Source organism: Clupea harengus, unplaced genomic scaffold (assembly GCF_900700415.2).
Source record: "Clupea harengus unplaced genomic scaffold, Ch_v2.0.2, whole genome shotgun sequence".
Lineage (NCBI taxonomy): Eukaryota > Metazoa > Chordata > Actinopteri > Clupeiformes > Clupeidae > Clupea > Clupea harengus.
In genome coordinates this window covers 52,051-67,532 of record NW_024879677.1, presented here as the reverse complement: position 1 = coordinate 67,532, position 15,482 = coordinate 52,051, and the positions used below count along the sequence as shown (strand labels likewise).

The 15,482-nt window shown below is 40.2% G+C and overlaps 1 protein-coding gene across 1 annotated transcript; it reads right to left on the bottom strand.

Moving 5' to 3' along the window:
- Window positions 1-4,740: 4,740 nt before the first annotated feature.
- On the bottom strand, window positions 4,741-7,082 carry LOC122129810 (E3 ubiquitin/ISG15 ligase TRIM25-like). The gene is made up of 4 exons (XM_042704531.1): window positions 6,457-7,082; window positions 6,194-6,289; window positions 5,687-5,920; window positions 4,741-5,040 (listed from the first exon to the last, which is right to left on the bottom strand). The coding sequence occupies exons 1-4, from the start codon at window positions 7,063-7,065 to the stop codon at window positions 4,864-4,866; spliced, it is 1,116 nt and encodes a 371-aa protein (XP_042560465.1). The 5' UTR covers window positions 7,066-7,082; the 3' UTR covers window positions 4,741-4,863.
- Window positions 7,083-15,482: the final 8,400 nt, after the last annotated feature.

Below are 15,482 nucleotides of genomic sequence, written 5' to 3'. Positions count from 1 at the left end.
AAACAATCAGTGGCGCCAGTTAATCAAAGTTACACATATACACAGGAACACAGAAAAGCCATGTCACTGTTAAGAGAAAAGCATATAAGATACTTATTAAAACAAGGCACTTGATTCATATATTATAAAGTCATTAACAGTGTTTGGTAATTATCTCCATCAGGTCCCACCATAGACTACATTACCCAGAGTCCCCTTATCACCTTTATTCCTTATCTACTGATCAGCATTGGTCACAACAAGGTAATAAAAAAGGGTGACGCATTTTTCCCTTTAAAGCAGCAGCAAACCAGAATTTCTTTCTCTCTCGCGGTGGTTTTTGCAGCAGTGAATTCCATTCACAAATAGAGATACCAGACTCTACAGAAGAATTCTCATCAGGACAAAGGACGACACGACGACACGTAGCCCATAGAACTTCTGATCAAAGTTCCAATCTACTTGAAATCGTTTAATTGCAACCTGAGTTTACATCGATAGTACTACCGGTTCCCTCCTCATCCATTCACGTCGACGAAAAGAACTTTCATTCCCTTCGAGACTCCTCAACGACCACCAGGCCGTCCCGAGTTTCAGCTGACGAGCTAAGAAGGTCCTGGCAACTTCCACGAATCTGCGTCCCACGCTGCTCATCGGAAGTCCTGCAGAAAACATCTTGGTCGCCATGCAAGAGCGATCCAAGTAAGGCTAATATCTGGGCAGAATTTAGTTTTATACGTATGTTTTAATCTATGTGAGAAGTGTGGTTATTTTATTTCATTAAGATCTAAATGCAATCTGAAATTCACAGTCCACACGGTCCTTGACCGCTGATAATCTTGCTTGGTTCTTTTTGCTATTTGTTAGATAGATTGTGTATGCACCCCCCCCCGCCCCCCCCTCTCTCTCTCTCTCTAACTCCCTTTACATCACCACCTGAACATATACACGCATACATCGCGATTTCACTGTTGTTAAATATCTTGTATTGAATTAAGGCCTAGCTTGGATTTAGTCCTTAAGGCAAGAATCCTTTGTTCAGGCATTCTTTACTCTGTGCACCTCCCCCCAACTAAATTGGCGCCTAAGAAACATAGAGTTCAGGTCTCGGACCTGCAGCAGCATCCGGTGACCATTCTCCATCTAGTTGGGGCCTGACGCACTCTTTACTTCACGCACACAGCATCTATCGCCTGTGCGCTTGCGCAAAGCCTCCCTCTCACTTCCCCCATCTCTCCATTGAGAGGGGGATTACTCGCAACTTCGCATACCCACACACGCACCCGCTCACACACGCACGCACCCGCTCACACACACACACACACACACACAGACAGAGACGAGGAAGCTAACGCATCCTCCTCTGCATTCCTGAAACAGACTACCTCACTACCCAACTTCCCAATTCCACTTTGTGCCTTGTTCAATTGTTTTACTCCAGTGTTTATGTGATTATACCTGATTTAATATTAGCCATTAATTACTGTTTGTTACTTTTAATAAATTGTTTATTTTAGACTTAAACAATTGTCTTGCCTGTTATTGTTCCAATATTCCACTGAAAGGCATTGTCCGCCAACCAAATACTCTGATTGCCTTCACTTGTCTAGTTGTTTTCATGAAGTGTTATAGACTTGTATTGAGATTGTAATACGTTAGTATTGTAATACCATACTAAGACTGTAGCATAGTGGTACAGCTAGAGTTTTCCATTATTATAGTAATTTAATTATGAAATATTAAATAATAAAATGAATGATTATTACATTTTATGAGACTGATTTAATTAAACTAATGTAACAACCCCGGTTTCACCTACAAACCCAAACTCTACAGGGGACCGTATGGGACAGAGAGCGGGCCCTGAAGCCCTTATCTAGGGTTCTGCTACAATTACAACTGAAGAACATTTAGAGGCTCTTAATATCTCCCATCTAACTGTGCCCTGAAGCCCTTATGTCAAGGGTTCTGCTACAATTACAATTGAACATTTAGAGGCTCTTAATATCTCCAAACTAACTGTGCCCTGAAACCCTTCCCTCAAAGGTTCTATTTTAGCTGCGTCGGTTATCGGCCAGTTTGTTAAACATCGGCTAGTCTGTTAAACAATCAAAATGCTAAGTCTGTTAATTAGATTGACACAACGCGAACGTAGCCAATAACACACACAAGCTGCTATTAGACCCCGCTTTATTATTACAATTACGACTGAAGAACATCTAGAGGTTCTTAATATCTGCCACCCAGCAGGGGATATTTGAGAGCTAACATCTTCTGCAGATGCCTTTAAGTGTTACCTTGTGAAAATTGGTGGGGTCCATCCAAGTTTCTCCATCTCAGTATCTCTGCTCTGTAGTTTAGTGACTACTAATGGTCTTAAACTAACTAATTAACTAGCTAAATTACAGCAGAACATACACAAAAAAGCAGTCGGGGGGAGTATCTCAAATATTCACCCGCACCACTAACCTATTATTCTATCTCCTAGTCTTTATTTCAGATGGGAATCGAACCAACAAATCACATGCATTTCCTTTTACTGTTGCTACGACCTGTGACCAACATATTGCTATCTTCCATCGCTGAGAAAGGACCATGTCCATGCCATAATCGTGATGACTAGTCACACTAATTCATGATTCCTTGTCTAGGTGGTACTAAAATAAAATATCCTCCTTCTGTTGGCTGAGACGCTCTTTAGCCTAGTTTCAGGCTGACACACACACACACACACACACACACACACACACACTGTACCGTAGACCCTAAAGCCCCCTCGTGTCTCTCCATTTGATCCTCTATCTTTTCTTGATGACACTCAAGTAAAAGACAACATAAACAAACATTAATTAATGCATTAATTTGTTTATTTATAAAGCCTCAAGGTGAAATATACTACAACATCGGCACTGATAAAACTGTGATATATAATGTGCATTACTTTGCACCTACCCTTACATGACAACAAAATTAATTTAAAGAACAACTTAAGTCTTTAACTGATTAACAGGTTGTAAGTCTTCTATAGATTAAACTTAATGAGCAAGAAACAAAGGCATTGCCGCATTGACATATAAGCTGCATTGTGTTAATAAATTCCACTCTACTGTGACACTGCAAAAGTGGCATACACTATTAATAGATCATAATATGGAGATTGTTACACGCTAACAAAAGCAGAGAGAAGAGCAAGGAGATCAATTCATGAATGATTTCAAGATGTGATCTTTGCACCTGTTAATAATGTTACATAAAATAAAGGCCAAAGGTATTTGCATAGAGCATCAGCAGAGCATTTGCATAGAGGGACAGGGTTGTTTTGGTCAGTCCAAAATAAACGTCAGGGGAAGTAAATATGTAAGAGATCATAATCATCTTCATCATGATCATGGATCTTTATTTATCACAAATACCAGTTCCAGCTGAGAAGAACTCCCCTGCCAACCAGGGAGATCAGGAAAGTCAGCGGTCACAGTATCGGGCTCTGTAAAAGCAAATTTGTTATTTATTTAACACAATAATAGTACTGTATACGATTGGTAATACGTTTCTTATTCTACAAATTCTCATGTAAATAGAATGCTTATTTATTTCTTGTTATATTGTCCACATGAATCATTTACACCAGTACTTCTGCATGCAGTGAAAGTGATGTAAGTAAGAGTGTAAATCCATAAGGGTCTTACCTGTTACCTCACCCACACCACTGACTGTGATGTCATAATGGTGTTGCTTGTACCCGTATCCAGACCAAATATCACATTGTAAAGTCTTTGCAACGGTCTCAGGATACTTCAGTCTGACCTTGTCCCCCTTCATGAAGCCTGTGACTATGAAAGGAGCAGAGGAAGCTATGTGTGACTAATGTCTAAATAACAGAAAACTCCTCCATATTGGTGTCACCTACTCCTAGGATGCTGGTCATAGTCATGCCTCACCTGTTCCTCATCACCATTATCTGTTCAGATTCTCACACCAGATTCAACCCCCCCCCCCCCCCCCCCCCCCCCCCCCCCAATCATGTTTAAAAAAGGAAGTGTTTCATGCCAAGCTCATACGTGTCCGTTGCAATGCGTTGATCCGTTATCGTTGACTGATATTGTTGTTCACTTTGAATGGGGTGACGTCATCCGATTTTTTTAAAGTTACAGAGAAATAGACTACAATATAAAAACCCTGTTATTGTAACTGAAAAATACTTCTGAGGGGATTTGCGAGGTGTCTGAACCAGCTATCTAATGTTAGCATGCTACTACCCACAAAGTAAATAGCGATGTATTGACGGATTGACGGAGATGGATACTTACTGTCCTATCTGAATAAAGGCCTTCACCGCCCTATCTGAATAAAGGCAAAAAGCCCAAAAACAAAACTTAAAAAAAGAGAGTTCAATCTAATCAATCAAAATCTTTTTCAATCATAACCTTCGGATAATTTATTATCAAACAAATGATTTGCATCATTTTCAAGCAGTACTTTGCTTTGGAAATCATCAAATGTCAGGTCATTTTCACTTCAGTTTTATGATGTATTGCAACGGGCATGAAGTTCTCTTCAACCTCACTGGCAGTTGACCAATCAGAACAGAATGGGTGAGCTGACCAATCAGAGCACACTTGGCTCGTCGAGAGGGTGGCTTAAAGACACATGAGCTCTAACAGAGTGTTTCAGAGAAAAATAAGGTTTTTGGAATCATTGAAGCACATTTTACCCAAAAGTTAAATCCTAAACACTGAAAATAAACATAAGAGGTCCCCTTTAATAGTTATATCCCAGAAAACATTGGAGAATATCAAAGCAGCAAACCAGGTCTTACTCCAGAAGAGAGGAGATAATAAAATCATGAACATGGAAAATGAGCATAAAAGGGTCCTCTCAGGCTTGTTACATGTCATCTTGAAGAAGCCTACCTTTAAGTATGTCCTGGAGGAACTGTTTTGTTTTCTCATTTAGAGACGGAGACACTGATTTCATCACTTCGCGGAAGGAGAACTTTGTTTCAAAAGTAACCTTGGGAAGGTTCTTAGCCGCAGGTGAGGAGGTGAGGTGTGACTGGAAACTCTACAGGGGATCAAATAGACAGATCATAGGCTGTGAGGACTAGATACAAAGGTGCTATCTAGACCATTGGTCTCAGAGGTGAAGGGTTGTGGGTTTTACTATCAATCCTAAAACACACACACCCAACATTTTCCAGAAATGGATACATGCACACCATAAACATCAATTATTTGGGGGAAATTGTTCATATAACTGATTTATGGACAAAATGTGAGATTTTTAAACCATTGGCAGGGCAGGAAATTATTTAACACTTAAAACAATTATTTTGATATATTTCATAGATGTTGAGATGCATTTTGGAGTGAATGATTACTATCTCTCCTAAATAAAGCACTGTAGTTCAGCTCTGTATGTGCCATTTTAGGCAGGTGTAGCATCACACTGTGTTGTGTGGGCTGCCATCAAGCAATCCCAAAGAAACACACGTGACCCTGCTGTCCTTAAATGGCTGATGAGAAGCATCAGGTGTGTTGGGTTTGGTGCACATTAACTCTGTAGGGGACTGTAAATTACAAAGAATAGGTCTGGATGCCTCTACTTCGAGGTCTTTTCTGTATGATGACAAGAGAGGGCCTTGACAGAACCCATCTAATTAGGGTGAGTCAAGACTCTCTGTAGGTGACCAGAGGGCTAGTAGTGTTACCTGAAGGAAATCAATGGGGTCCTCAATTGGCTGGAGTTGCTCCATCTCAGCATATCTGTTCTTTAGCTTAGCGATCTCCAGCTCCAGCTGCTCCTGGAGTCCTTCAGCTCGACTCACCTCTGCCTTCTCCTGAGCTCTGATCGACTCTTTCACCTCAGAGCGTTTTTTCTCCATGAAGCTGATCAGCTCCTTGAAGATCTTCTCTGTGTCCTCATCAGCTTTTTGTGCAGAGGCCTGTCAACAAGACAGGAGCACTCATTTTCAATCACTGTTTTAAAAAAAAAATGTAGGCATGCAAATATGCGTGCTTATGCCTGTATCGTCTGTGCAGAACAAGACAGACCTGAAAATCACCAGAAAGGAAGGAAACTGAAGTAATGAATTAAAAAAATTAAAGATCCCAACTCTCCCCGAAAAGGGTTCAGACATACTGGTGTTGCTAGGGAGCAAAAGCAATTGTGTACAAAAAAACATCAGTTTACATCAGTCATGTTTATCAGTGATCACCTGCAGATACTTCTTTGCTTGTTCCACCTCATCCACCTCCTTCTCCTTCTGCTGGATCCGCCTCTGGTTATCCCTCTTCATCTCCAACAACTCTTTCTGTGGATAAATGTACACAGGCAAATATCCAATAGCTTTAGGCAACATTTACAGCAGATTTAAAAGATGGGTATTGGCAGAATACTGTCGATTTATACAGATTACTCACTATTCCCACTCTATTCAATTCAATTTAGGAGAGAGAGAGAGAGAGAGAGAGAGCTAACCTGCTTCTCAGTTCGTTCTGCTATAGCGGAGACAGTTTTGTGTTCGTTGTGGTCGTCCATTGAACAGAGTGTACATATTAACTTCTGATCTGTGCGACAAAACACCTCAATGATCCTGTCGTGCTGTGAGCAGATCTTCACTTGTAGCCGTGAGGAAGCGTTCACTAGCTTGTGCTTGCTTAGGCGAGGCACTTCGTAGTGAGGCTGGATGTGAACTTCACAAAATGAAGCCAGGCATGTTAGACATGACTTAATGGCTTTGTGTTTGCTCCCAGTGCAGAAATCACACTCCACATCGTCGGGTCCGACGTTGGAAGGAGCAGTGTGATCAGACTGGACTTCTGTCTTCTTCAGCTTTTCTACAACATCAGCCAGCAATGTGCTTCTGCGAAGAACTGGTCTAGGAGTGAAGGTCTCTCTGCACTGGGGGCAGCTGTAAACACCCTTATGGTCTTCTTGATCCCAGCACCCTGTAATACACTTCAAACAGAAACTGTGTCCACAGGTAACAGTCACCGGGTCCGTCAGAAGATCCAAACAGATAGAACAGCAGAACTCATCCTGAAACACTGAAGCACTGGCCATTTCACCTACCACACAGGCACACATACACAGACTAAAAGAGAGTTTCACCTCCCACACAGGCACACACTACAAGACAAGCTAAACAGGTCTCGTTTCTCCAGAAGTGGGAGTGTTTGTGTTTCTTCCTGGTTATGTGTGCACACCTGTCTTAAAGGCGCAGAGCAAGATTGCAGAAGTCTAGAAATTCCCTAATTAATTTCATAAAATTATTGTGTTATTAAGAGACATGGAATCCCACAACCGGACATTCAAGTCAAGCCCATTTCAGAAGTTGACAAGCATGTAACATATTAAAAAATATGTTCATGATTTTGCAAAATAAAAACAATTCATGTGATTAACCTTAAGGCACCCATGGCCTGTAAAAACATGTTCTGCCCCTTCTCTGATTAATTCCAAATTGCACAGGCACACATACACACATTAAAAGAGAGTTTCACCTACCACACAGGCACACAGACACACATACACAGACTAAAAGAGAGTTTCACCTACCACACAGGCACACACACACAGACTAAAAGAGAGTTTCACCTACCACACAGGCACACATACACAGACTAAAAGAGTTTCACCTACCACACAGTTCATTTGAACAGATGTTGAGAATGAAGTTATATAGTTCGTTTGAACAGATGATGGGAATAATGTGATACATTTCATTTGAACAGATGTTGGGAATAATGTGATACCATTCATTTGAACAGATGTTGGGAATGATGTGATACCATTCATTTGAACAGATGTTGGGAATGATGTGATATAGTTGTAGGGCTCTCTAGAAATGTGCTTATTGCGAGAGTCCTACTGCTTTTTCATTACTAAGCTATAACCAGGTGCCAGGACTCAGTTTCCCAGAGTTCTTTAGTTTAGCTTCTAGCTATGATGCATTACTTTAACCTTTCGATGTTAAAACCAATTCGTTCTCCCTTTTATTCATAGTGGTTGGTATAAGCCAATCAGAACTTAGATTATACATTTCCTTTAAAATACTAGTTTCCTACTTTAGAGCTAAGTATCAGAGATTTCCTGAAGACCGAGAGACTATGCAGCTACGTTCCTGCTCAGCTTAAACCCATTAGTGTTTGGAGACTTAAACTTTTAGTTGGCCCAAATATTATACAGTAGTTAAGAATTGTATGTGCAGTATATTTGTTTTATCTATATTAGTCTGAGTAATAATTGTTTTCATCGACGGTGAAGCTGTGATTTCCGACCAACGACAACAGCGTGGTCTTCGCCATAGTTCAGATCTGCTCGAAATCATTGCTAGTTGTGTGAGTCTGGACTGTGACGCTTGAGAAGACCCTGCTGCTCGTGAGTGTGCCGCGGAAGAATACCGGACGAGAGGACAACAAATATCTCAAAGCGAGAGTAGCCTACATCGCCTGCCATCATTCTACTGCCTGGTTTGCTGTTGGCGAGAGTTTCGCCATCTTCAGCGCGAGGTTGCGTGAGTACTCTGACTTTGAAAGGATAGCGACACGGGACTGTGTAACAGCAGCCTGAGCAAACTATGTGCACCAACGTGGCAACTGGGCCCCAACGTATTTAGTATCCAAGCGCTTGGTTAGGATAAGAAGGTGTCTGTTGAACTGTCACATATGGGTTACTTGTATATATTATTTGCATACTGTTTTCATTTAAGAGACAAAGCTATATTTCAGTTGGACACAAAAGGTAATTGATTTGTGAATTGGTTATAGTTTACTTAAAAGCTTGTAGTGTCTCAACAACGTTTAATTGTACATTTATTTAGCATCTAGTATTCAATTCATTTTCATAAGGTGTATGAAAAAGGTTTGCACCAAGTCTGATTTGAAGTGTGCATTTGATGTTTAATGAGCTGGACTATATATATATATATATATATATATATATATATATATATATATATGTTTTGTTTTTGTGTTTCTGAATCCATATTCAACCAAAAGCCCCTCTATAAGTTAACAAACAAGGGAGCAATAAATGTTGTTATGTTCAAAGTCCCTTACATTGTTGTAAAGTGCTTTAGTTAGTATAAGCTACATCTGTCACTAGTTTAGGAATGTAAACATTAATAATAGTTCTGGGGAGTTACATATATTATACCAGGAACACTGGTTAGGTCATTCTTCAGTGGAGGCATTGCGTTCGTTAACAATAGTTACATTTATCAAACTCTGAGCTTTCTAGCTCTACTGGTAGACAGGAAGTCCAGTCACATCATCATTCAGCTAGAAACCCAGGATCCTGTTTATGCTATACGAGTGTGACCTCAGTGTGTTAGAACACCGGGAAAAAGGGGTTACATAGTTCATTTGAACAGATGTTGGGAATGATGTGAAAGAGCAGATGTTGGGAATGATGTGAGAGAGCAGATGTTGGGAATGATGTGAGCTGATGCTTTCATGCACATGCCAGGAATGGCAGACCACTCAGCTGTCTGTGTCAAAGATTGCAATTGAGTATGTCATGAGGGGGGCGACCCTTTTTTGGGTGGAGTATTCCTTTATTTGGATCTAGATTGTTCCTTTACTGCTCCGATTCTAATGTTTTAGGTGTTCTAATGTTCTAGGTGTTTACGACAGTGCACTGGAGGAAGTGGCATCAGCAGCAGAGTTCAACAGCAACCCAAAAGAAGCACACCTGACCCTGGTGTTCCTGAAGGGCCTGAAGAGAGCCGTCGGGTCTGATAGGTGAGGCTTGAACCCAAACTCTACCGGGGACCGTATGGGACAGAGAACGGGCCCTGAAGCCCTTACTTCAAGGGTTCTGCTACGATTATGACTGAAGAACATTTAGAGGTTCTTAATAACTCCCATCTAACTGGGCCCTGAAGCCTTTTCCTCAAAGGTTCTATCGTAGCTGCGTCGGTTATCGGCCAGTTTGTTAAACATCGGCCAGTCTGTTAAACAATCGAAATGCTAAGTCTATTAATTAGATTGACATAACAACGCGAACGTAGCCGATAACACACACAAGCTACTATTAGACCCCGCTATACTATTACAATTACGACATCTAGAGGTTCTTAATATCTGCCACCCAGCAGGGGATATTTGAGAGCTAATATCCTCTGCAGATGCCTTTAAGTGTTACCTTGTGAAAACTGGTGGGGTCCATCCATGTTGCTCCATCTCAGCATCTCTGCTCTGTAGTTTAGTGACTATTAGTGGCCTTAAACTAGCGAGTTAACTAGCTAAATGACAACAGAACTGACTTCTAAACACCAAGAGTGTCACTGATGTATTAAGAGCATTCAGTGTAAATTGACAATAAATGCTTTTACCTTCGGTTAGAGACACAGAAACTAATTACTATTACTGAATTACTTAATTACATTAGACACACCCAGGCGCCTTTTTTCCTGTTTTCTTTTATTTCATCAAGCCGTCACAGTCAGCAAGACGTACACAAAGAAGCAGTCAGGGGGAGTTGCTCCAATATTCAGCTACACCACTAACCTATTATGATACAGTATCCTAGTCTTTGTTTCAGATGGGAACCAATGCCATTTGGCAATCGCCTTACCAACAAATCACATGCATTTCCTATCACTGTTGCTACGACCTGTGACCAACATATTGCTATCTTCCATCGCTGAGAAAGGACCATGTCCATGCCATGATCGTGATGACTAGTCACACTAATTCATGATACCTTGTCTAGGTGGTACTACAATAAAATATCCTCTTTCTGTTGGCTGAGACGCTCTTAAGCCTAATTTCAGGCTGACATACGCACACACACACACACACACACACACACACACACACACACACACACACACACACACACACACACACACACACACACACGCACAAACACCCTTGTACTGTAGACCCTAAAGCCCCCTCGTGTCTCTCCATCTGATCCTCGATCATTTCTTGATGACACTCAAGTAAAAGACAACATAAACAAACATTAATTAATGCATTCATTTGTTTATTCATAAAGCTTCAAGGTGAAATATACAACATCGGCACTGATAAAACTGTGATACCCTTACATGACAAGAAAATGTATTTAAAGAACAACTTAACTCTTCAACTGATAAGTCTTCTTTGGATTAAACTTAATGAGCAAGAAACAAAGGCATTGCTGCATTGACATATAAGCTGCATTGTGTTAATAAATTCCACTCTACTGTGATACTGCAAAAGTGACATGCACCATTGTGAGCTATTGTGAGATTGTTACACGCTCACAAAGGCAGAGAGAAGAGCAAGGACATTGATTAATTAATGATTTCAAGATCTTTGCAGCTTTTCATAATGTTACATAAAATAAAGGTCAAAGGTATTTGCATAGAACATCAGCAGAGCATTTGCATAGAGGGACAGGGTTGTTTTGGTCAGTCCAAAATAAACGTTAGGGGAAGTAAATAAGTAAGTGATCATGGATCTTTCTTTATCGCGAATACCACTTCCAGCTCAGAAGAACTCCCCTTCCAACCAGGGAGCTCAGGAAAGTTAACGGTCACAGTATCGGGCCCTGTAGAACCTAAGAGAATCAATTTGTCATTTATTTAACACAATAGTAGTACTGTATATGATTGGTAATACATTTCTTATTCTACAAATTCTCATGGAAAAAGAATGCTAATTTATTTCTTGTTAGATTGTCCACATGAATCATTTACATCAGTACTTCTGCATGCAGTGAAAGTGATGTAAGTGAGTGTAAATCCATAAGGGTCTTACCTGTTACCTCACCCACACCACTGACAGTGATGTCATAACTCTGTCGGTCTAACAAGTGTCCATGCCTACTATTACAATGAAGATAACTGCCAACGTTCACAGGAGTCTTCAGTTTGACCTTGTCCCCCTTCATGAAGCCTGTGACTATGAAAGGAGCAGAGGAAGCTATGTGTGACTGATGTCTGAATAACAGAAAACTTCTCCATATTGCTGTCACCTACTCCTAGGATGCTGGTCAAAGTCATGCCTCACCTGTTCAGATTCTCACACCACATTAAGTTTTGTAGCCGTGTTGTGAAGATGCGGTGTGCTGCACTGTGAGGGGAAATATCCCCCTCTCCCATCATGTTTAAAAAGTGTTCAAGTGTGGACATGTTGGCTGTAGCCAAGCTGTAGACCCAGTGCTCAGCTGTAGGTATCTCGCTGACAAGGCTAACTTTCCAACTGAATCATATTGTGTTATAATGGTGTTGCTAAACAGCTGCACACGACACACAAGCTCTAACAGGGTGTTAGAGGGTGAATAGAGATGGACAGTATGAGAAAAATAATGTGTTTGGAACATTTAAGCATTTACATCTATTCTAAAATTCTAAGCATTGAAAATGAGCATACAAGGTCCTCTTTAAGTCAAATAATAGTTATATCCTTAAAAAACAATAATATCAAAGAATATCAAAGAACATTGAAAATGAGCATAATAAGTCCTCTTTAAAAGGTCCTTCTATCCCTCTCTGCTCTCTGCTTCTAGGTCCAAGCTTAGTTCTGGCCTTACAGGATTGTGACATGTCATCTTGAAGAAACCTACCTTTAAGTATGTCCTGGAGGAACTGTTTTGTTTTCTCATTCAGAGACGGAGACACTGATTTCATCACTTCGCTGAAGGAGAACTTTGTTTCAAAAGTAGCCTTAGGAAGGTTCTTAGCCGCAGGTGAGGAGGTGAGGTGTGACTGGAAACTCTACAGGGGATCAAACAGAGAGATCACAGGCTGTGAGGACTAGATAAAAAGGTGCTATCCAGACCATTGGTCTCAGAGGTGAAGGGTTGTGAGTTTTACTATAAATCCTCAAACACACACACCCAACATTTTCCAGAAATGGATACATGCACACCATAAACGACAATTATTTTTGGGAAATTGTTCATATAAGTGATTTATGGACAAAATATGAGATTTTGAAATTTCATATACCATTGGCAAGACAGGAAATAATTAAACAATGCATCCGGTGTGTTGGGTGCACAGTAACTGTAGGGGACTGTAAATCACAAAGAGTAGGTCTGGAAGCCCCAACTTCAAGGTCTTTTCTGTATGATGACAAAAGAGGCTCTTGATAGAAGCCATCTAATTATGGCAAGTCAAGACTCTCTCTAGGTGACCAGAGGGCTAGTAGTGTTACCTGAAGGAAATCAATGGGGTCCTCAATTGGCAGGAGTTGCTCCATCTTAGCATCTCTGTTCTTTAGCTTAGCGATCTCCAGCTCCAGCTGCTTCAGGAGTCCTTCAGCTCGACTCACCTCTGCCTTCTCCTGAGCTCTGATAGACATTTTTACCTCAATCCTTTTTTTCTGCATGAAGCTGATCAGCTCCGTGAAGATCTTCTCTGTGTCCTCAACAGCTACCTGTGCAGACATCTGTTAACAAGACAGAGGCACTGATATCAGGTCATTTTCAAGCATCACAAAGGATTCCTCAGCCCATTGACATGACGACAAGTGCCTTTTTGCCATTTTTGCAGAGCTAAACAACACCTAACAAAACAAGTACCAGAAACCCACAGCATTCAGCCATTTTGGGGTTGCTAGGGTATGGGGCGCCGTTTGTAAAATGTCGCACGTTCTAAAATCCTGCTCAGTTTTGGTACATTTAGCATTATCATATGGGGAAAAAAGCTTGACAATATTGAAATGTCACTTTTTCAAACATTTAGAGAGATATTCATGTGAATTCATGCAATGACTTTTCCAAGGATAATGTTTGGCAGTAACACAAAGTTGTTGAATAATATAAATGTTTCATCTAAATGTAAATGTTAAATAAAAAAGTAAATGTTAAATGTAAATGTAAATGTTAAATATAAACGTAAATGTTCGATGTATATATAGTTGTTAAATATAAGTGTTAAATGTAAATGTTAAATGTAAATGCTACAAGTACCTAAGCAAGTAGGCTATACTTCTGTATTTTGTCATCCAACTGGTAATACTACAATGCCAGTAGAAAATACTTGGGAAGATAATTTCAGTTGTCATTCGCCAGACCAGGTGGTTGTTCTTGTGTTAACCAGGAAATTGTGTCAAATGATAAAGAACAGTGCTGGGTAGGCTAAAGGCTGCTAGCTAACAGCATGTAGCTCGCTAGGTGGTAGCTAGCTATTAAATGGCAATCATCTTTGCTCTGATAATGAAGATGTTTATTAGTTTTCACCTTCCAGACGACATCGTTATGAACCCATCCCCTTCTGAAAATTAAATTACTATCTGTGCTTTTGTAGGCTTTCAGTTTTTGAGGTGTGTAGGGTAGGGTGACCAGACGTCCCGGTTTTACCGGGACAGTCCCGATTTTGAGTTGCGTGTCCCGAGTCCCGACAAAAACCTGTCGGGACGCTAAAATGTCCCGGTTTACACCAACCACTATGAAATTGTCCCAGTTGTCAGCGATTACATAGCTGATGTGGTCTTATTATAGCCCGATCATTAACTAAACCCATGTAGAAAGACTAATAAAGCGCCCAGCGTATGATTTGAACAATGTGTGTGTGTGTGTCAATCAATCGTAGCGGTCTGCGTCTGCATAATCTGTGCAGCCAGCGTTACAATGTATATTTGTAAACATTGTTGCAAAGCCTCTTCTTATTGGTCTCGTTTTAACGGTCAGGCTATATCAATAGCTAGGCTACACTACGACAATGCCGAAGACAATTTTGCTGACACCTGTGCCCAATTTCACAGCAGGCTTTCAGCCAATTAAATGATACGGAATGAATGTTTCCAATAGGGTGTGTGTGTGTTGTTGGAATAACGCTGGTAAAACTTTACGCTAAGGGTACAAGATACAATTATCATGAATTCACGCATGAATTCATTGATGTAGTATATGTATTATTATGCATTGCATTATGTCATTAATGATTTATGTATTACTGCATTCCTTAATATCCCATGAATCATCAGGAACTGACGTGTTCATAGTATGTCATTCGTGACCTTATAAATGAACAACACAACTAAAGCATTAGGTATGGCACATCATTATGAATTATGATTTATGTATGATCATGATTATTTATTTTTATGCAAAACAATGTGGTCATCACTGCGCAAATTCTGATTTGAACACACCTAGTGCACCTAATGCTTTAGTTGATGTGTTGTTCATGCACGAGGTCATGAATGAGAGGCTATGAACTCATGTCAATTCCTGATGATTCATAAGATATAAAGGAATGAAGTAAATCACAATAATAATTCCTAATTCATGTACCCTTACTGTAAAGTGTCACCATAACTTTAGTTCAAGCCTGTGGCAGCAGTTCAAAATAGTTCGTTTATTGCCATGCAATGAAAAATACCTTTTCACAAACTTTTTCACAAGTTCAGTGGGTACATTTTCCAAAATAATGCTTTAATTCTGAAAAATAAAGTTGGTCCCACACAAAACTAACTCACTCAATGTCTTTTAATATTATTTCTTAGATATGTAGGCTACATAGAAAATGCTTGAATATTAACTGAGATACCCCATTATGTTGT